This window comes from Rattus norvegicus, chromosome 16, assembly GCF_021556685.1.
Source record: "Rattus norvegicus strain SHRSP/BbbUtx chromosome 16, alternate assembly SHRSP_T2T, whole genome shotgun sequence".
Lineage (NCBI taxonomy): Eukaryota > Metazoa > Chordata > Mammalia > Rodentia > Muridae > Rattus > Rattus norvegicus.
The window spans coordinates 19342038-19363383 of NC_141549.1; the positions used below are offsets into that span (position 1 = coordinate 19342038).

Below are 21346 nucleotides of genomic sequence, written 5' to 3' on the forward strand. Positions count from 1 at the left end.
GAGCTTGACCTCTCTGTGTTAGTTTCTGCGTTCCCTTTGATCTGTGGTTTATTGTTCGATTAATTCACCAAAGAGTTAGCAAGGACAGGTTCCACGGGGATGTCATAAGATCTCATGAAGGATAAAGCTTGGACCCAGAGATGTCACTTTCGGAAAGTCAGATAGATCGCGTCAGAAGGATTGTACTTTGCCTTCCCACGCTTTGCACTCGAGCTCGAGTAGCAGAGGGAGGCTGAGTGATCTGAGTTTCTACCCTTTGTGTCATCTGCAAGGGGGAGCAGTAAGGGAGGGACGGGCCGAGAAACAACCAAGAGTCCTTCAACTGTCAAGGTCCAAGTTCAGGGAAAAGTAAAGCTTCTGCGTTCCACCGGAACCTGAGGAATCTGCACCGAACGTACTAGATCATCCCGGGCAGGGAGGATCGTTATGGTCTGCACCTGGCGCGCTCACCCTGGAAGCTGCACCGCCTACGGCTGCTGCGATTGGTCCCAGGACCTGTACATCTTTTGTGTCGCAGTCAATCATCGTCGCCCTTCGGACTACACCCTCCGATCCTGCAGCTTCGCCCTTGCCCCGCGCGCCAGCTAATTTGGAGTTCCGACCTTGCTCTTCAGCCATTGGCCAAGAGCGCTTGTCTCCAGACCCCGCCTCCTCCCTTCAGTTATTGGCCAAAAGCGTTGCTTGTTTTCTGCAGAATCCAATCCTCGCTTCTGTCTCCTTGTGCCCCGAACTCTCAGAGAACAAGAGCCGCCTCTCTTCGTAGCTCCACCTATGCCCCTTGGCAATTGGCCGGGAGCTCTGTCCATTTTCCGCGGGTTCCAATTCCTGTATGCCTCCTCACCAGGCCTCACCCCCTAGTACCCCTTGTGGAACGCTCGGAAGAACCAGGGCCGCCCCTCCACGTAGCCTCGCCCCTTACTTTAGCGATTGGTCAAAACGGATGTCCGTCTGCATCATGCTTATCAATTCTTGCGGTCTCCAGCGCTGATTGGTCATAGAATAGCCAATAGCAGCACAGCATGGGCCCCGCCCGGACCTCGGGCTTCGAGTCCGCGCGAGGCGGGGCTGCGGCGGCTGAGGCGGCTGTGGCAGTAGCGGCAGCGGCGGCGACGCGTCCGGGCAGGTGAGCGCGACCTAAGGAGCGCAGGCGCCACGGGGAGACGCTGGGTGGCGGGGTTCTCACGACCCGCGCTGAGAGGAAGCGCGGCATGGGGTCTGTTCGTTGTGACAGCAGTGTCGCGAGCGTGGAGAGGTGACAGATCCCTTCACACACACTGTTTCGCGCGCCCTCGGGGTCCCCACGGCCAGGCCGAACCCCGATTTCACACCGAGCTGCCCTGCGGGTGACAACCCGGGTGAGGCCGAGGTGGCCGCATACGCACCCCACATGCGTGCCTCCCTGACCCGCTGCGTGTCCCTCCTTCGGAACCCGTGTGGAAGCTTTGGGTGCAAGCTTCGGGTGCCACCCGGCTGCGGCTGCTCTCTGCTACACACGTGCACCTGCGTGCCTCTCCCCGTCCCCGTCGCGCAACCAGCGTTTCACTCCCAAAGCAAAGTCCACCTAACTTGTGGTTTTAAATTCTTTATTCTCTTTTCGTCCCCTGTGTACTTGTGCGTGGGGTGGTTTGTTTTTGGAGACAGGGTTTCACTGTCTAGAGCCAATTGGCCTGGAACTCACAGAGATCTCCCTGTCTCTGACTCCCAAGTGCCAGGATTAAAGGTGTGCACTACTACTTGGCTCTGTTACTGTTTTAACAGGACTGTTTTAGTTTTATTTAGGTCTAGTTTCTCATTTTATTGTATTTATTGACTGATTAGTTTGGAGTCAAGGTCTTTCATTATAACCCAAGTTGTTCTTGAACTCTTATAAATAAGAGTGTTTGAGGGCAGGTGAGATGGCTCAGCAAACTGATTGAACTGACTGCCAAAAGTTATCCTCTGATCTCTACATGGGCTCTGTGGTGCAGACACACACACACACACACACACACACACACACCAGTTCTTGACACAGCATGATGGTATTTATCAGTCATCCCAGCACTGGGCAGGTAAAGGTAGGAAGGTCAGAAGTTCAAGGTTACTTTCACTACACACACACACACACACACAGAGTGAATTTGAGGTTGGGAGTTCCGTTCCTAGCACCACATAAACCAAGTATACACACTTGTCATCTCAGCACTTGGCAGTGAAAGCAGGGGGATCTGGAGTTCATGTCTAGCCTGGGCTACACAGAGACCCTGTCTGAAAGACCAATAACAAAGAAAAAAGCCAGGACTGGACAGCTTTCGAGTCATTTCTGGACTTAGAATAATCCCATCTCCCTGATGCTCAGAGCAGTCCCCGTTTCACCAACCAGAAGTCTGAAGCCTTCAAATGCTGCTGCAGGCCCTGCCTGTCCCCCTCAAGCTACCTCCTGTCAGAGACTGGCGTTAGTGGAGGAGGGGAGTCCCCACCATACTCCACCCCATTCCCAGGCATTTCTCCCAAGTCGTGACTGATTGAATCCGGAAATGCTTAGCTGGAAGGGACAGCCCCAGGTGGCTGCCTGAGCTTGTGTCTCCAGGCTTTGGCGGGGGCGGAGGCCGGCGGGCGGGGTTGGGGGATTGCTGAACATCTGGGGTGCTGCTGGTTGTGGTTGGACCAGGCCTTCTCTGTGACCTGCCCAGGCTCCTTGCTGCTGTTCAGCAGTAAGGAAATACTTCTCAGAGTTGGGAGGGCTAATGTTTCAACGGCTTAAAGCTTCAATGCAAAAAGGTGGGGGCCTGGATTGGGGAAGGAAGATTTTTCTGGCAGTCTTTTGGTTCTCCTGAGTCCAATTTCCATGTGTGTAGCATAGGAGGACAGTGGCTTTGTTGTGGAAAATCAGTAAAGGTCTTATTTCCTGTAAGACTGGTCCAGTGCAGTCACTGTCAGTGGTCTCTCCATTCACTGAGGATGGTGCCAGAATGTCCCTCCTGGTCATGTCACCTTCAGCTTCTCCTGTGGGAACTGTAGCCTTTGGGACTTTCCATTTGATTTCAAGCAAGGTCATGGAGTACAATTCAGTAGTAGGATACTTCCTTAGTATTTACAAAGCCTTGGGTTTCACCCCAGCCTTTGAAAGGAAAATTATAATATGTATATGGAGTATGTACACATATATATACGCAGTTTTTTATATGAGCTATGTGCATACGCATGCGTGTATGAGTTTAGTGTATGTGATAAGGCACACAAACACAGAACAGGGGAGGATGTCTGGTATGGCTCTGGCAACCATGCCTGGCTTTTTACATGGGTGCTGGAGATTTGAACTTGGGTTTTCACGCTTGCGTGCAGCAAGAGCTCTTACCTGCTGAACCATCTGCTTAGCCCCTCTGCACACATGCTTTTATACACACATACATAGCATGTGTATATAAAACTAGATTTTCATGCTGTAAGTGACACAGTTTAAACACCAGGGTATGCTAGCAATGGTGGATTTAATTCTATTCCTTGGAAGGCTGAGGCAGGAGGATTTGTGAGTTCGAGGCCAGCCTGGTTTATGTAGTAAGTTTTAGAACAACCAAGGCTATGTAGTGAGACTATTTCCAATAAATCAGTATTGTCGGGCATGCTGTGCACTCCTGTGAACTAGTACCAGGGAGACTGAGGCTAGAGGGTAAGTTCTAGGCCAGCCTACAATATATAGCAACACCCGTTAGAACAAAACAAAACAATAAAAAAATTGGTTATAATCACATGAGTATAGTGATAAGGCTTGTAGTCCCAGATGAGGGAAACTGAGATGATATTGAAGCCAGTTTGAACTATATAGTAAGACCTTGTTTCAATAAACGAAACAACGAAAAATTCCCAGAAGTGCCTGTTTTATGCCCACTACCATCTTAGCATTTAGGAGGAGGAGACAGGAGTTCAAGGTCATGGGGTTGGGGATTTAGCTCAGTGGTAGAGCGCTTGTCTAGCAAGCGCAAGGCCCTGGGTTTGGTCCTCAGCTCTGGAAAAAAGGAAAAAAAAAAAAAAAAGAATTCAAGGTCATCTTTTACTGAACTGGAAGTTCAAGGTCTTTTCGGGTTACTTGAGACCATGTGTCAAGCAAAGAAAAAAATAACAGATATCAAAAATAGCAAGATTGGGGGCTTGGGGATTTAGCTCAGTGGTAGAGCACTCGCCTAGCAAGCGCAAGGCCCTGAGTTCGGTCCCCAGCCCCGGAAAAAAAAAAAAATAGCAAGATTGGGCTGGAGAGATGGCTCAGCAGTTAAGAGCACTAACTGCTCTTCCAGACGCCCTGAGTTCAATTCCCAGCAACCATATGCTGTGGTGGTTTAAATATGCTTGGTTAGTGAGTAGTACTATTGGAGGTGTGGCCTTGTTAAGTGTGTCACTGCGGACATGGGCTTTAAGACCCTTGTCCTAGATGCCTAGAAGCAAGTTTTCTCCTTGTCTGCCTTTGGATGAAGAGGTAGAGCTCTCAGCTCCTCCAGCCCCATGCCTGCCTGGGTGCTGCCATGCTCCTGCCTTGATGATAATGGACTGAACCTCTGAACCTGTAAGCCAGCACCAATTCAGTGTTGTCCTTTATAAGCTTTGCCTGGTGTGTCTGAAGACAGCTACAGGGTATTCAAATAAATAAGTAAAATAAACAAACAAACAAATAAATGCAAGATTATAGCTGACTATGAGAGCTGCATGGGTTCTTGCTACAGTGAAGCCAGATGATTAGCAGGTCCCCCATTGGTGGCTCTTTAAGCTGTTGCCTCTAGAGTAGCCATAAGAATGTGCGTGTGTGGTCAGGCTCTAGCTGTGCAGCCCCTCAGCACCCATCTTCATGTTTAGGTTCAGCTGCCAGGGCCAGGCCAAGGAGACTGACTGTCCATTGTTCTCTCAGGGAGAAGGTGGAAGGCCTGCTTCCTCCAGTAGCCAGTTCAGACAGGATTAAGGGCTCAGGCCTACCCCTGTGGCAGGTTAGTCACAGTGCTGGAAAGTCTTTGATCTGTCCACTTCCATGTCCTGGCTCCGGAAGCTGGCCTCACAACAAACTTTGGATCCTCTTCTACAGTGAGGTGAAAGGTCAGGGCATCTCACAGTCCCTCTCTGCAAAGTGCTCAGAAAAATCTTGGAGAGGAATCAAGGTGTGACCTGTTGTCCTGGGGTGGGGTGCTGGAATTGGTTTCCCCTTTAACACAGAAGATGAAAATCACCTATGTTTGTCAAGTTCTCTGACCCCGAACAGTACTCCAGTACTTGATATTTTAGGATAAGGCACCCCAAGAAAACCAATAGTGAGGCTGGGAAGATGGCTGACCTCAGTGCTTGTTGTGCAAATGGGAGGACCTTAGTTCAACTTATAGAACCCCAGGGTGGGGAGGTAGAGACCAGTGAATCCCTGGGGCTTGCTGGCCTCCCAGCCCCACTTAACCTGACAGGCTCTAAGCCAATGGGAGAAATACGGTTTAAGAAATGCTAGAGCAGGGGTTGGGGATTTAGCTCAGTGGTAGAGCGCTTACCTAGCAACCGCAAGGCCCTGGGTTCGGTCCCCAGCTCCGAAAAAAAAAAAAAAAAAAGAAATGCTAGAGCAGGGCTGGAGAAATGGCTCAGTGGTTAAGAGCACCGACTGCTCTTCCTGAGGTCCTGAGTTCAAATCCCAGCAACCACATGGTGGCTCACAACCATCTGTAATGAGATCTGATGCCCTCTTCTGGTGTGTCTGAAGGCAGCTACAGTATACTCATATACAATAAAATAAAATCTTAAAAAAAAAAAAAGAAAGAAATGCTAGAGCAGTGGTTCTCAACCTTCTCAGGGCTGCAGCCCTTTAATACAATTCCTCATGTTGTGGTGACCCCCAACCATAACATCAGGTTGCTACTTGATGAGTGTGATTTTGCTACTCTTATGGATTGTAATGTAAATATCTGATATGCAGGACATCTGATATATACGGATCTGATCCAAAGGAGTCATGATCCACTAGTTGAGAACCGCTGGTCTAGAGCAAGATGAGCTGTTAAGAGCACCTGTTTCTCTTCCAGAGGACCCAGGTTCAATTCCCAGCACACAAATGGTGGCTCACAGCCATCTGTAACTCCAGTTCCACTGGGATCTGACACTGTCTTCTCACTTCCTTAGGTACAAGTGATACACAAACTGGCCTGGAACTCTCCATATAGACAAGCTGGCCTCAAATGCATAGAGATCTGACTGCCTCTACTTCCTGGGAGCTGGGAATAAAGTTATGCTTAACCACATCAAGCCCTTATTGATTTATTTTTGAGATAGCCTGAGACAGGGTCTCATATAGCTGAGGCTGACCTCGAACTACCTCTCTAGGCCTTAATGTCTAATTCCTCCTGCCTCTACCCGCTAAGGTCTGGGATAAGTGAATAAGGTGAAGAGTGACTGAGGGAGGCACCTGATAAGGACACGTGTGTAAATGAATGCATGATGCACATAGACACACATGCACATAAACATGCATGCATACTGTTTATATACCTGAGCACACACACAAGAAGAACTGTTCGCCTGTTGTTTTGGTGCTGGAATGAAGGCCAGGAATTGGTGGCCACTAGGCAAGCATTTGACCAGGGAGCTATCCTCCCAGCCCCATTTGTTATGTTTGTGAGACAAGGTTTCTCTACTTAACCCTGGCTGCCCTGGAACTCACTCTGTTGACCAGACTGGTCTAGAATTCACAGATACTCACCTGCCTCTACCTCCTGAGTGCTAAATTAGGGAATATGCTACCACCGCCTAGCTACAAAGTGTCTATTTCTTTGAAAGCTGGTGAAAGACTTTGTGGGTAAAGGTGTCTGCAACCAAACCTGATTCCCATCCCAGCTCCCAGGAAGAGGAAGCCGTCAGATCTCTATGCATTTGAGGCCAGCCTTGTCTGTATGGAGAGTTCCAGGTCAGCTATGGCAAAGTAGTGAGACTCTTTCTAAAGGACAAGTAAGTACAGGTTAGAGCTACATTTTCAGAAGACTGGGGCTACACTGCCCCCACTCACATGGTGGCTAACTCCAGCTCCAGCTGAATCCATTGCCTTCTGCTGCTGGGTGGCTAGCAAGCTCCTGGGATTTTCTTGGTTTTGCAACCGAATATTGGTGTTACAGACACACAGGGCCATTTACTTGTGGAGGGATGGAGTGGATGTGTGAATGGGGTGCATGTGACATGGAACAGGTGTCAGTGGAGAACAAAGGACTTGTGGGAGTTGATCTTCTGCTGTGTGGGCTGTGGAGGTGGAACTCAGGATTACAATTTACCTGCTGAGCTCTCTCATATACCTACAACTCCCCTACCACCAAGCCATCTTCCTGGACTCAGAAATGCAGTCAAAAGGTTTGTTTGGTTTTTTTTAAAGATATTTTTGTTTTATGTCTATGAGGTTTTGCCTGCATGTTTCTATACGCCTCGAGTGCTCAGTGCCAAGGAGAGGCCAAAGATGTCAGAGCCCCTGGAACTGGAGTTACAGATGAGATGCCTGGGAGCTGCCGTGCGTGTGCTGGGAATGGAAACTCTGTCCTCTGAAAGAGCAGTCTTAACCACTGAGCCAGTTCTCCAGCCCCAGAAATGCATTTTTAATTTTAAGTATTAAATGCCTAAGAAGTGAGAGTCTCGGATGGTGGTGCTATATGTCTGTAATTCCAGAATGCTGTGACAGAAAGACCATTCCAGACTAGCCTGGTACATAGCAAGATCCTGTCTCAAGAACAGACACGGGCTGGAGAGATGGCTCAGCGGTTAAGAGCACCCGACTGCTCTTCCAGAGGTCCTGAGTTCAATTCCCAGCAACCACAGATGGTGGCTCACAACCATCTATAATCAGGTCTGGTGCCCTCTTCTGGTGTATCTGAAGACAGCTACAGTGTACTTATATATAATAAATGAATAAATAAATCTAAAAAAAAAAGAACAGACACAAAACAAGAAAGAAAGAAAAAGAAAGAAAGGAAGAAAGAAGAAAAGAAAAGCAAAACAAAAGCCAGGTATCCTTTAGTCTCAGTGCTGGGGAGGCAGAGGCAGGGTGATGTCTGAGTTTGAGGCCAGCCTATTCTATTGAGTAAATTTCAGGACAGCCAGGATTACACAGCTTTTGTCTCAAAAAAGAAAAAAAAAATCCTGGCTAAAAGATAGATAGATAGACAGACAGACAGACAGACAGATAGACAAATAGATAAAAAGAAAAGTATGTGGTGTGGGAAGAAAGAAAGTGTATTTTAAAAAGTAGCCAGTAACAGGGTGGTTACTGTAGATTGTTGTCCTCCTGATTCTCCCGGGTCATTATGCTATTTTTAAATGTGCCTGTGGACATCTGTTTTCTTACTGAGGCACCTTTTGCTGTGACTATCTGCAGCAGTGCTCACAGCCCAGAGGCTTTTGTTTTGTGAGCAGAGGAGAAGGACAAACTTTTACTACAGTCCGTTGTTCTGTTGTTTCATTGTTGACTATTAAGCTTTCTCTGTGCCACAAGCCAGCACTTGAGAGGCAGAGGCTAGTGCATCCCTGAGTTCAAATCCAACATGGACTATATAGCAAGATCTTATTTCAAAAGCCACAAAAGAAAAGTTTACTGTTCTGACTTACATATGAGACTTTGCCTAGGTTTATAGAGGAAAAATGTAAGTACTGTGGATTGGCGTCACCAGCAGGCACCCACAAGGGTCTTGATGTGTATCTGAGGATGTCCAGAACCTCACACCTGGCATCTCAGGAGAAAGAGACATGTCATTGAGACATCTGTGAGGGAGAGGACCAGCAGGATATGACGTGGCTATAAGCCAACCCCCACTAGGGCTGTTGGTAGCCACCAGGCCAGTGACAGACTATCCTGAGTCTCCAGAGGGATCTGGTCCTGCCAACACGTCCACCAGACTTCCCAGGCAAACAGAAGACACTTCTCTGCACTTTCACATCATCTGCAACATGGTAGTCCATGATGGCAGCTACAGGGAGTGAGTGCTGTAGTGCTCCTGGATCTGACAATTGGCCTTGGAAATGCCCAGCAGTTCAGTGCAGGGGTGGACCATAGAGACCCTGCATCAGCCACTGCATCCTCCTGTGCAACTCCTGGTTCCCTCATCTCACCCTGGGGGAAGCTGTCCCAGTTCTGCTGCCTCCCAGGCCTTTCCCAGAGCAGACAGCACTTAAACATGGCAGGGGACAGTTAAAGTGTCCTCCCAGCACTCAGGATGAGAAAGCAGGAGGATCAGCAGTTCATGGTCATCCTTGGTTATATAGCCATGTTGAAGACCATGCATAAGACCGTTTCTCAAAAGGTTGGCCATGGAGGCACATTCCCTCAGGCCCAGTGCTGGGGAAGCAGAGGCAGAAGGATCTCTGAGTTCAAGGCCAGTCAGGGCTACAGAGTATAACCTGTCTCACAAACAAACAATCAGGAAGATGGCAGAGGAGCATTGGGCTGGGAGGTGCATGGCCCATTTGGTCCATTGGTTGTAAAAGGGTCTGAGCCCTGCCTGTCCCCTTGCTAGGGAGCATATTTGCAGCACATATCACTTGCCTAGGAATATGGTGACAGATGGGGAAGCAAGTAGAGGTCACATGTGGCCTCTGTCTTGTCACAGCAGCAGTGTGATCTGCCCCCGTTTGGGGAAGGATTAGCATGATGAAGAACTTCATTGGGCAGCAATGGAGACATGCACACAGACAGGAACAGGGCTGGGAAGACTAAAGCACCATGTGGGTGTTGTACATCTGGACCCTTGCTAGACTCTGGCCTTCCAGGATCCCCCAGCCTATGTGGGAATCAACCGGAAAGGAGTAGGGGAGTCACTTGACTGCTCAGGGCACAGGTAATGCTGGGGACAGCAAAGACGGGGTTTTTAGGATGGGCTTCAGAGGATGTAGAAAATTTCCTAGCAGAGCAGAGCATGAAAATGTGGGGTTAAGTATGTTCAGGTAATTACCCACCTGTCCACTGAGTAACTGTGGAGTGGCCAGGTGCCCCCCTCATCTGTGTGGTGAGAACGTGGGCCTCGGAGATGAGGAGCAATAACTGAAGGGGACCCAGCATAGGAGCTTGAGTGCCTTGGCTTATGTCATATCCAAGGGTCACTGGTGACAGTGTGGATGCGCAAGAGCAGAGGACAGTGACTCTTTGTACAATTATTTACTTGTGTGGTGGGGGAGGTGTGTGTGTGTGTGTGTGTGTGTGTGTGTGTGTGTGTGTGTGTGTGCTGCAGCATATTGTGGAGGTCAGAGGTCAAATGGCAGGAGTCTGTTCTCTCAGTTCTCCAGGTAGGTTCCAGAGAATGAGCTCTGGTCGTCAGGCTTAGCAGCAAGTCTTTTTTTTTTTTTTCTTTCCCTTTTCTTTTTCTTTCCTTCTTTCTTTTTTCTTTTCAGTAGTGGATCTGGAACCCAGAGACAAGCAATCTCCTACCAAGCTATATGTCCCCCAATCCTCTATACACATGTACTTTTTCATCTCTGAGAAAGAGTCTTGCTATGCTGCCTAAGCTAACTTGAAATTTGCCATGTATCATCCACCCTGGCTGTCCTTGAACCTGTACCTTAGATTCCAAGTACTGGGTTGGCAGGTGTGCTATGACCAAAGTCATCTGGATCTTTTAAGATGTGAGTGACTGTGGCATGCTTAGAGTTCCCAGCCAGTGTGACAGTCACAGTCTTCAGAGTATGGAGTGAGGAGTTCCTGTTTTTGAGGCTGGCAGGCAGTCAGGGTTAGCAGACAACAGCCACCATGCCAGACACACCAAACTCTATGATCTAGAAAAGAAAACAGCCCTTATCATTGGCAGACAGATGGTAATTGGCTTCTGTTGGCTGTCGCTGTAGGACCCACAGTAGGCTTGGAAACCCTGTCACTGAAAAGGTGCCTCTTCACTTACAGGTTGGGGCTATCTGCAGCTCTCTGGCAGAGGCACAGAGGGCATGGGCTGCCTTCCACTACCCTGGCAGGTGGGTAGCCAGAGTCTGACAGTAAAGGGTGCTGATGATGGAACCCAAGTTCTCCCCCATGGTAACTGTGTGCTCCTCACTTGATGCCCCCACACTGTTGTCCTGTGAGCTGTTGCCCCATCAGCCCTCACCCACTAGAGCAGTAGGGAGAATGCAGTCACAGTGCTGAACTGTTTGCAGGCACCCATGAGGCAGGAGGGTCACTGAGTTGAGGCCTTCCTAGTCTATAGAGTGAGTTCCAGGCCAGCCAGGGCTACACAGAGAAACCTGTCTCATGAGGCAGGAGGCAGGGGGAGCAGCCTACCAACAAAAACAGGATAGAAGATACATAAACCAATGTGAGTACTATAGGCCAGTGTGTTTTCTGTTCCATAGTCATCTGGCTTCACCCTACCCCAGAGCAAAGTGATCCCAGAGAGCAGAGCACAGAGCACAGAGCGGCCACTTGACCAGGAGATGCTTAGCTGTCCTTACCTTAACCTGGAGGTCCAGGCCCAAGCACTGACAGAAACCCTGTGCTGTGTCCTAGGCTCACTGTGAGTACAGCTGACCTGTCCAGCACTGGGACAAGAGCAGGACACAGCCAGTGTCCCCATGGCCATCAGGTCTTGAGCAACAGAGGCTGAGGAAAGGAGGCAGGAGGCGACATAGATTCAGGGAAGCAGGATGGAGATGGTTTGGGGCAGTATGTAACTTCTGATGCTTTCCAAGGGGGAAGGATACACGGAGTGACTAGTAGATCCACAACAAAGCCTGGTGGCTGCGACTACAGCGACAGACCTACAACACTGCCCTCTGCTGTCATATGTGAGCCTTGGCTCTAGCATGGTCATCTGCTGCTCTTCCCTCCCCTAGGGCTCCCCTTCTGTACAGTGGTGCATCGTCTGCCTACAACCTGCGTGTGTCCTCCCTGAGTGACAGGATACTGAACAGTGCAAAAACAAGCAGAGCAGCCCACAGTGCTGCTTAGGAAACTGAGCATGCTCAGTGCCGATGCTCTTTGTATTTGGCCTGGTGCCTGCTCAGCAAGCTGCCTACACCCTCAGCTCTTGTAGACAATTTCTGTGTTTGCTTTTCAAGTCACCACGGGTCTCTGTCTACTTGACCTAACTGGCTGGTGCTGGGAAGCAGACCGTCACAGATGGTGAGGCTCTTTCTATAGAGTGTGGGTGTTGGAATCACATGTCCTGACCTAGCATGTCTAGCCAAACCCCACCCAGATTTGTCTGGGGACAGGATCTCCAAAACACCAGCTGGCTCAACTGTTTCTCTTCCTTGCCTACAAGGTCTGGTCTTGAGCCTCACTATGGGCAGAGTGATTATTATTCCTTGAGAAGAGTATATAGAGCCCAAGCCTTAAACTTGACCCTCCTCCTTCAGCCCCCCAGTGCATGGTGACAGGCTGTTTGGCAACACAGGAGATGGCAGGCAGCACGTTGCATTGGCTAGGAAACTGGCACCCCACTAAGTGCCATTGCCCCCAAGATTTTAAAAATCATGCAAGCTTTGTCTTTCTTTCTTTTTCTTTTTTTTTTTCTTTTCAGAGCTGGGGACCGAACCCAGGGCCTTGTCTACCACTGAGCTAGATCCCCAACCCCGCAAGCTTTGTCTTTCATCCTCTCTTGGAGGTGTCTCCTCTGGCCAGGCTGTGGCAGCCAATAGCCTGGGTGTCTTCATGCCAAGGATCAGAATCCTGGCCGCAGTCCCTCACATGTGGTTTTCCCATCCCCTTTCCTCTATCAGGCAGCCTTGTGGCATGGGCCCACAGCAGGAGAAGGTTAGCCAGTCCATGGCCTGGTGGTCCAGACACTAACTTCTGTCCCCATCCCCAGACATGAGCTCAGAGAGGGACTCCTGGCATGTTGGAGGGCCTGCATCCAGGGCACTGAACTGCTCAAGACACTGCCTGTGACAGGGTTATGTTCTGTCTGGCTGTTTGAGAATTGATGTCCATGTCTTCCCCTTCCCCCCACCCCCCCCCCCCCCCCCCCCCCCATCTTGTGGCTGTTCCTCTGGGATAAGTAAAGCCTTAATTAAGGAACTCATGGCTTTCTAGGACAGGGCTGGACTCCCTAGGTAAGAGATCTCCTGCCGCTTTGGAGTTCAGTGCTAGGCTTGACTGAGCTTCTCTGAAAAGAAAGGAAGATACCTCAGTAGCAGGCAAGTGGGCAACCACGTACCCCAGTGTCCTGGCTGGTTTGTGTGTCAACTTAACACGAGGTGGGAGCCTCCCTTGAGGAAATAACGCCATGAGACCCAGCTGTAAGGCATTTTCTCAACTAGTGATCAAGGGGGAGGACCCACCCATTTTTACTTATGTATACATATCTCAGTACGTGTGTCTGCCACACTGGGTGTAGGTGCCTGCAGAGGCCAGTAGAGGGTGGTGGTGTACTGAAGTTGGTGTAACTGGAGGTGGTTGTGAGTGAGTTGCCCAACGTGACATGATTGTCCTGGTTAGGGTTTCTGTTGCTGTGATAAACATGACCAAAAGCAGCTTAGAACTCAGGTCCCAGGCTATCACTGAAGGAAGTCAGGGCAGGACCCTGAAGGCAGGAGCTGATGCAGAGGGTGTGGAGGGTGCTGCTTACTGGCTTGTTCCCCATGGCCTGCTCCATCTCCTTCCTTCCTTCCTTCCTTCTTTCCTTCCTTCCTTCTCTCTCTCCTTCCTTCCTTCCTTCTCTCCCTCCTTCTCTTTCTTTCTTACTTCTCAAAGCAGGGTGATGCTATGTCACTCTGGCTATCCTAGAACTCACTATGTAGACCAGGCTAGCCTCAAATTCACAGAGATCCACCTTTCTCTGCCTCCTAAGGGCTAGGATTCAGGGTGTGTGCCACTCTGCTTTCTTTCTTTCTTTTTTTTTTTTTTTTTTTTTTGGTTCTTTTTTTTCGGAGCTGGGGACCGAACCCAGGGCCTTGCGCTTCCTAGGTAAGCACTCTACCACTGAGCTAAATCCCCAGCCCTCCACTCTGCTTTCTTGTAGCACCTAGGACTATCTGCCCAGGGACAGCCACCCACAGTGTGCTGGGCCCTCTGTTTCTCCTGGACTCAGGCTAAGGCCCATATTGAGGGCAGAGTTGGGAGTGGGCTGCTTCATAGCCAGAGCTGCTTCTGCCCTTACTGCTGCAGGTCTGGTCTGCAGCTGCTGATCGTCACATTGTACTGCGTTTTGGTTTGTCACATTAGTTCACATATTTGTACTTTTATTTGTTGGTTCTGAGACGGCGCCCCAGACTTCCCATGTGTCAGGCACACACGAGCTCTGCCACTGAGCCCCACTCCTGTTTGAGCGGATGTTTTTTCCACAGTGGGGATTAAGCTTTGAGCTCCAAGTATGCTAGGCTGGTGGTGTCCCACTGAGTGATCTAGGCAGAGGCTATCCCCCTGAGCCACAGCAGCCCCTCACTGTCGGCTTCTAGGCCAGTGCTCTCCCCCTAGCCTTCCTTTACAGTTTCACCTTAGGCTGACCAGGCTGACCTTCAGTTTACTGGCTTTGGACTCGGGTCCTCCTGCCTCAGCCTCACAAAGTGGTAGGGTGATAGGCCTGTACCACCAAGCCTGTGATTGGATGGTGAAAAACCATGAGACCAAGACCTCAGAGAGCAGTAGTGCATACTAGCATCTCTGTTGTTCCTCCACCCCTGCTTCCCTGAGGGCCAATGGCCTGAGGTAGTGGGACCTGAGCACAGCTGGCTGTGCTGGACTCAGTCTTCAGGAGAGTGCAGGGAGCAAGGCTTCACACGACTTCTTTCTGCAGAAACAGGCAGCTGGTATAGGAGAAAATAATAATTTCTTCAATATCTCTATGGATGGAGCTCTTGGGTCTAGACCACCCTGGACTGGTAGGGGTGCTGGTACTAGGTGGCTCTGGGCATATATGTCCCCTGACCTCCAGTTTTTGCCATCATGATAGTCAGAAGGGTGTCCTGCTTTTCTCCTCCCTGCTGTGTGGCCTCGGGCGGCCTTTTTCCGTCTCTGATCTGCTAGCACTAATTCAGAAAAACAGACTGTGATGGTCATTGTACTGGCTGGTTTTATGTGTCAACTTGACACAAGCTGGAATTATCATAGAAAAAGGAGCCTCAGTTGTGGAAACACCTTCATGAGACCCAGCTGTAAGGCATCTTCTCAACTAGTAGTGATCAAAAAGTGTGGATGATGCCGTCCCTGGGCTGGTGTCTTGGGTTCTATAAGACAGCAAGCTGAGCAAGTCAGGGGAAGTAAGCCAGTAAGACACATCCCTCCATGACCTCTGCATCAGCTCCTGCTTCCTGACCTGCTTGAGTTCCAGTCCTGACTTCCTTTGGTGATGAACAGCAATATGGAAGTGTAAGCTGAATAAACCCTTTCCTCCCCACCTTGCTTCTTGGTCATGATGTTTGTGCAGGAATAAAATCTTGACTAAGACAGTCATGTACAAGTAACAGAAAAAAACGTTTGTTATGGCAAAACTCTCAGCCCAGGGCATAGTGGCCTCAGAGTTGCCCTTTTGAGAATGGAGAGCCAAGAGTCACATGAGGTAAAGGCCATTGGAGCTGGCCTAGATGAGCCTCAGAGTCAGCAGCTACCTTTGGCTGGATAGTCACCATTTTGCTGAATCTAGTTCATCTCACACCGTCCTTCTTGTTCCTTAGGACTGAGCCTCCCGCGGTTAGCACGCCTGGGATGGATAATGGTGTGCAGGAAGGCTCGGTGCGCCTGGGAGAGGATGCTGAAGCCGTCCTGGCCGGGGCCGTCTCCACAAAGGCAAGTAGTGCCTTCTCCCGGGGGGACATTGGTCCTCAACCTTCCTAATGCTGTGTCCCTTTAATACAGTTTCTCATGTATTGCTGCTATTTGATAATTGTAATTTGCTGCTGTTAGGAATCATCATGTCAGTATCTGACATGCAGGATATCTGATACGGGACCCCTGTGAGAGGGTCGTTCACCCCCCGGGTGGAGCACCACTGCTGCAGGACTATCTCCAGGGTTCCTACTGGGTCAGCAGAACATAGCACAGTCCCTGCCATCCTCACTCCCTGATATGTGGCAGGTACCCATTTCCGCCTGTGTTCACTGTAAGGGTCACAAGATGCCACTGCATGCACTGTCACCCAAAGCCTGGTGGATAAACAAATCCAGTCAGGTCTCAGCCTGTTGCCAAATCCAGCATTTGGCAACAGGCTGAGACCTTACCCAGAGCTGAGAGCAGCACTGGAGAGCTGGCGAATGCAGAGCAGGGGTGCCAGGTTCACCCCCGAGGCCCTTGAAGTACCCCTAGTAAAGCTGGGTATGCTAGGCTGTCACTCCAGCAGAGCTCAGTAGTCTAAGGCCCAGGATCATGAGTCCCAGGCCAGCCTGCAGTGTAAGCAAATCCCATCTCAAAAGCTTCAACAACAGCAGTCAGCTCAGCCTACCCTGTGGACCTCTGCCACAGTGGCTGCCCTGCTGGACAATCCAGGCTGGCATAGCCCTCAGGCCTCCCTAGTCCTGGCAGGTGCTACCCAACAGTCCCAAAGTCCATGGTGTCAGTGGCTGAGCTGGCAGCACCCTGTGACCATCCTGACCTTTCCCTGAGTTACAGGAGCCACCTGGGACTGCCAGGGGGACAAGAGGATGCACTCACCAGGGCCAGGTTGGAGGTCACTAGTGGGGTACTTCAAAGGATGTGTATGCAACCATCTGCATTCCAGAGTCTTCCAGGACTCTGCAGGAACCTGCTGCTAGCACCACTCCTGTGAACACCCTCCATCACCTCCCACACTCCCCTGCCACTGGACCCTAGCGGGGGACTCCCAGCCAGGCACAGTGTACACACCTGACACCTGTGGACTCAGCTCCACCAGCTCAGCTGGTCAGTGGTCGCGCATGCCTTAAACCTAACACTCACACAGGGAAATCTCTAAGTTCAAGGCCAGCCTGTTCTGCAGAGTGAGTTCCAGGATAGCCAGAGCTACACAGAGAAACCCTGCCTCCAACCTCCAAGATGGTTCCAGAATGCCACACTACAATTATACAGACAAGGGTAGGGATGGGGAGTCAGGGACTGCACACAGGAGTCATGAAAACTGGGAAGGTGGAAGGATGGTTTGGGACATTTTGCAGGGTAACTGTCACCCTCACCCAAGAGGCTGACCACACAAGTAAGCAGTGTCTGAAACAACACTGAGGCTGAGGGGCCTGTAGGAGAGGTGGGCCAGGGAGAGTAGTGCTCACTTGGGTGGCTGAGACAGGAGGATTGCCTATGGAATGAGACCCTGTCTCAAATCAGGGAAAATGACAGTTATGTGGGTGGCACACGTGACAGTTATGTGGCACACGCTTTTAGTCCTATTGCTCAGAAGGCAGAAGCAGAAGAATCTCTGAGATGAAGCCAGTCTGCTCTAAATAAACAAATTCCAGACCAGCCATGATTGCATAGAGGGACCCTGTCTCAAAACAAACATCAAGAGAAAAAGGGCGGGGAGATGGTTCGGTCAGTGAAAAGGTCTTTGTCAAGCATGAGGACCTGAGTTCAGACCCCCAGGACTCACTGGAACCATGAAGCCTGTGTCTGTGAGCCACACTAGGGCAGGGAGGCCTGGAGATGGGAGGATCCTGGAGCTGCTTTACCATTTAGTCTAGCTAAAACAGCCCACTGAGAGACGAAAAATGGCAAGGACACCTAATGCTGACCTCTGGCCTCCACACACACCAGTGCACATGAGAACACAAACATTAAAGGCACTTGGTGCCTCTCTGGGTCTTGGTCCCCTGATGAGAAGCCCCTCCAGCCTCTATGAGGCCCTGACCACTTTGTTTTTGAGACCTTAACCTGGAGTTCTGTTGCAGAGAGACCACAGGCAAGTTCTCAGCTCCCTGCTATCTGGAGCCCTGGCCGGTGCACTTGCCAAGACAGCAGTAGCCCCCCTAGACCGGACCAAGATCATCTTCCAAGGTAACAGCTGTGCACCTGCCATGTGCAGTGTGGAGGTGGCCAGGCAGCACTAACCCCCTTCTCCTGCCCAGACTGCCTGTAATCTAGGTCGGCCTTGAATCTACAGCAGTCCTCCTGCTTCAGGCTCCTAAGTGCTGGGGTCATTTGTGTGTGTTACCACACCCAGCCCCTGTGTTCTTCAGAGACACCAGTCACTGCTTTAGGACACCTTCCAGCACCTTGAGTCAGCCTCACCCACAAAGCCTTTGTTTCTAAACTCAGTCACCTTTCTAGAGTCCGCCTGAGGACGTGGATGTAATTTGGGGGACATAGCCTAGAACCCACATCCCTCCCTAGCTGCCAGGGAGACCTGAGTAAGGCTAGGCCTTCTATTGATGGTCAAATAATGGCAACCTCCTTCAGTTGTTGGGAGAGAGGGCTGTCCACTGCTACTGCACCTCAGTGTGCAGTCATAGCTTGAGTCACCTGCTGACTGAGCACAGCTGTGGCACCAGGCGATTTCCTCCTGAGGGCTAGAGAAATTCTCAGGCTTCACATAGGGGTTGGGGCAGTGCTGTCCACTGGCCATACCGAACGCTCTTCTCACCCTCAAATCCTCTGGCCCATGCAGCTCAGCCTTCTGCTTCATAGAGGACTGAAGACATAGTGTGGAGCGGGCAAGCCTGTGGTACCAGAGTGCTAGTGCACCCATGCAGGATGGGGCCTGGAGAAGGAGAGGGCAGACCCAGACAGCCCTGGGACTTGTTCTCATGAGACCCAGGTTTGCTGGCAGCAGACAGCGAACTGGAGTCCCTCCTCAGTGTGTGCCCATAATACTCAGCTGCTCATCCCAAGCCCTGGCTGCCCTAAGGTGCCTGGTGTTGGTGCCACTGCCCTTCCTGGGGAAGAAAGGACGAGGGCAGGCTTAGGCAGGATCCTCCACCTAGTGCACTCCTGTCTACTGCTCACACCAGCCCCAAGCGCAGGTCAGGCCCCAGAGCCCTAGACCCAGGAGTTGCAGACCCAGGAGCTTCACAGTCACATCTCATGGTCTCTTTGCTTTTGTTCCTTCCAGTGTCTTCAAAAAGATTTTCTGCCAAGGTGAGTTGCTAAAGGGTCCGGTGGATTGGGTGGTCGGGAGGGCAGCTTTCTAAGGAGACCTTTGTGCACAGGTCTCCTGGGGACGGTTGAGACTACTGTCCTGTCGCCCTAACATACCTGTCGGGTGAGACTTTGCAGTCTACTTTTAAACTAGAATGCTTAGAGCAGAAGCCATGTGGTGCGCACCAACCTTACCGCACCCCCACTTCTGTCAATCACCAGCGACTGCATTTGAGGGAGACTGAGAGCAGGTGCAGGAAGTGTGGGTGGAGCCTCTGCTAGCTGGGCAGGCCTGGTTCGGGGACACCACCCCCTCTCTGCATTTGAGGGCACTCCTGCATGTGTGCTTAGGTTCGGTGGTGGCAAAGAGGTTCTGACTCCCTGTCTTCCTCAGGAGGCCTTCCGGCTCCTCTACTTCACCTACCTCAACGAGGGCTTCCTCAGCCTATGGCGTGGGAACTCGGCCACCATGGTGCGAGTGATTCCTTACGCAGCCATCCAGTTCAGCGCACACGAAGAATACAAACGCATCCTGGGCCACTACTATGGCTTTCGTGGAGAGTGAGGCCTGCTGGTTCCCTGTCTATCTGGTCCTGCCCCTCTCTACAGGGCCCTATCCATCCCACACACCCTCTTTGGGCTCTGGCCCTCACTCACCCTTCCTCCAGGAGGGACTGCGGCCCCACTCGTCATCCTTCCCCTCAGTCACTGCCCTGTGCTGTCTGCTCATTCAAATACTGCTCTGCTGAGATCTGATTCCCAAGGGTGCAGGGCACCAGGCAGGGAAGGAGGCAAGAGGCTCCCTTAGATATTGGCCTAAGAGACCCTATAAGTTGCTCCATGTCCCCCAGGCTGAGGTGTGGGCAGCCACTGTCCCTACCTAGGTCTCAACTTACTCTGCCTGTCCACAGAGCCCTGCCCCCATGGCCACGCCTCCTGGCTGGCGCCTTGGCAGGAACCACCGCGGCTTCCCTCACGTACCCTCTGGACCTGGTCAGAGCAAGGATGGCTGTGACGCCCAAGGAGATGTGAGTCTACCACAGGGTCCATGCTGGTGCTGCTGGATGTGGGGTGCTTGTTGGGGATCCCTCCTATGTGTGAGATTCTACAGGGTTCCAGAGAGCATCATTTGTTAAAGACAAAACACCTAAGGGTAGCGGGGCCATAGTGGCATATGCTTTTAATCCCAGCACTCAGGAGTCAGAGGCAGTCTGATCTCTGAGTCTGAGGCCAGCCTGAGGTACTTAGCAGTTCAGAGGTAGGACACCTGCTTGGCACATGCACAAGGCACTGGTGCCAGCCGAGTGATTGCAGTGTGGGAGGCCAGGCAGGTGGTGCTATCCATGGACTCCCTCACTTTGTCCTGGACAGGAGGAGTGATGGGGTGCAGGCACCAAGCCCTGTCACATGGTCTTCGTAGGTACAGCAACATCTTTCATGTCTTCATCCGCATCTCAAGAGAGGAAGGACTGAAGACCCTTTATTTCGGGTTCACACCCACTGTGCTGGGTGTCATTCCCTATGCGGGACTCAGCTTCTTTACGTACGAGTCACTGAAGAGCCTACACCGAGGTAAGGAGAGATGGAGAGAAGAGATGGGACCTCAGGGAACTGTCCTTGGGGACCCTCCATCGAGATCCAGAGCCTCACAAGAGGTCAGGCAGGGACCCAGAGCCCAATTCAAAGACATTCTCTGTCCATGGGACCCAGGAAGTTGGACCATAACCTTTGATGTGTCCATTCATTTCATTCAGTTATTTAGAGAGGGCTGCACTGTGTAACACAGGCTGGCCTCATGTTTGCCTTGTAGCCAAGCAAGACCTTAAACTGTGCCTCATTCTCTGACCTCCAGCACTGGGTCACAGGCCTGCCTCTCAGATTCATGAGGAGCTAGGGATGAAACCCAGGCCCTCTTGTATTGGAGGGAAGGACCCTGCAGACAGGCAGCAGCCCCAGCCCCCAGTGTTCTATTGAACAGTAACGATCTAGAGAAGTTGAGGCCTCTCACTGGGACTATGGGGGTCATTCCGGAAATGACTTCAGAATGCAAGAGTGGTGGGTGAGCATTCAGGGAGAAGGAGGCAGGAGGAGTGCTGTAGGGTCAAGACCAGCCTGTGCACCTAACAAGACCATGTATCAAACACTTGGAAAGATAGTGGCCTATTTGTGTGGACGGTGTCTTGGACCCTCGAGGAGCCCTAGTCTGTGCAGTGGCACAGCGTTTGCGCAGAGCCTGACCTCTTCCCACAGCTCTCCCTTGGCACTAAGGCAGGCCACCTGGATGCAGATGCTGTGCACAGCTGTCACACTGTTCAGCTGGCAGCAGTGACAAGAAGGAAGTCTGCACACAGCTCAAATGCAGGATGTTGAGACCCTTTCAGTCTAGCTGGGTGTGGTGGCTTGTGTCTGCTGTCCCATGCA

At 51.1% G+C, this 21346-nt stretch overlaps 1 protein-coding gene across 12 annotated transcripts in view; it reads left to right on the top strand.

The window, feature by feature from the left end:
• Positions 1 to 1072: 1072 nt before the first annotated feature.
• Slc25a42 (solute carrier family 25, member 42) overlaps positions 1073 to 21346 on the top strand; it is a 38528-nt gene continuing 18254 nt past the window's right edge. For 2 of the 12 annotated variants that reach the window (XR_015639583.1, XR_015639582.1), the window contains exons 1-7: positions 1073 to 1123; positions 15562 to 15673; positions 17740 to 17845; positions 18900 to 18925; positions 19320 to 19486; positions 19837 to 19953; positions 20297 to 20497. Coding sequence is in view for 9 of the 12 variants with exons in the window: in XM_087589168.1 (XP_087445294.1) it covers positions 15593 to 15673; positions 17740 to 17845; positions 18900 to 18925; positions 19320 to 19486; positions 19837 to 19953; positions 20346 to 20497 (649 nt within the window). In the remaining 3 variants the exon portion in view is untranslated. 12 annotated transcript variants of the gene reach the window in all.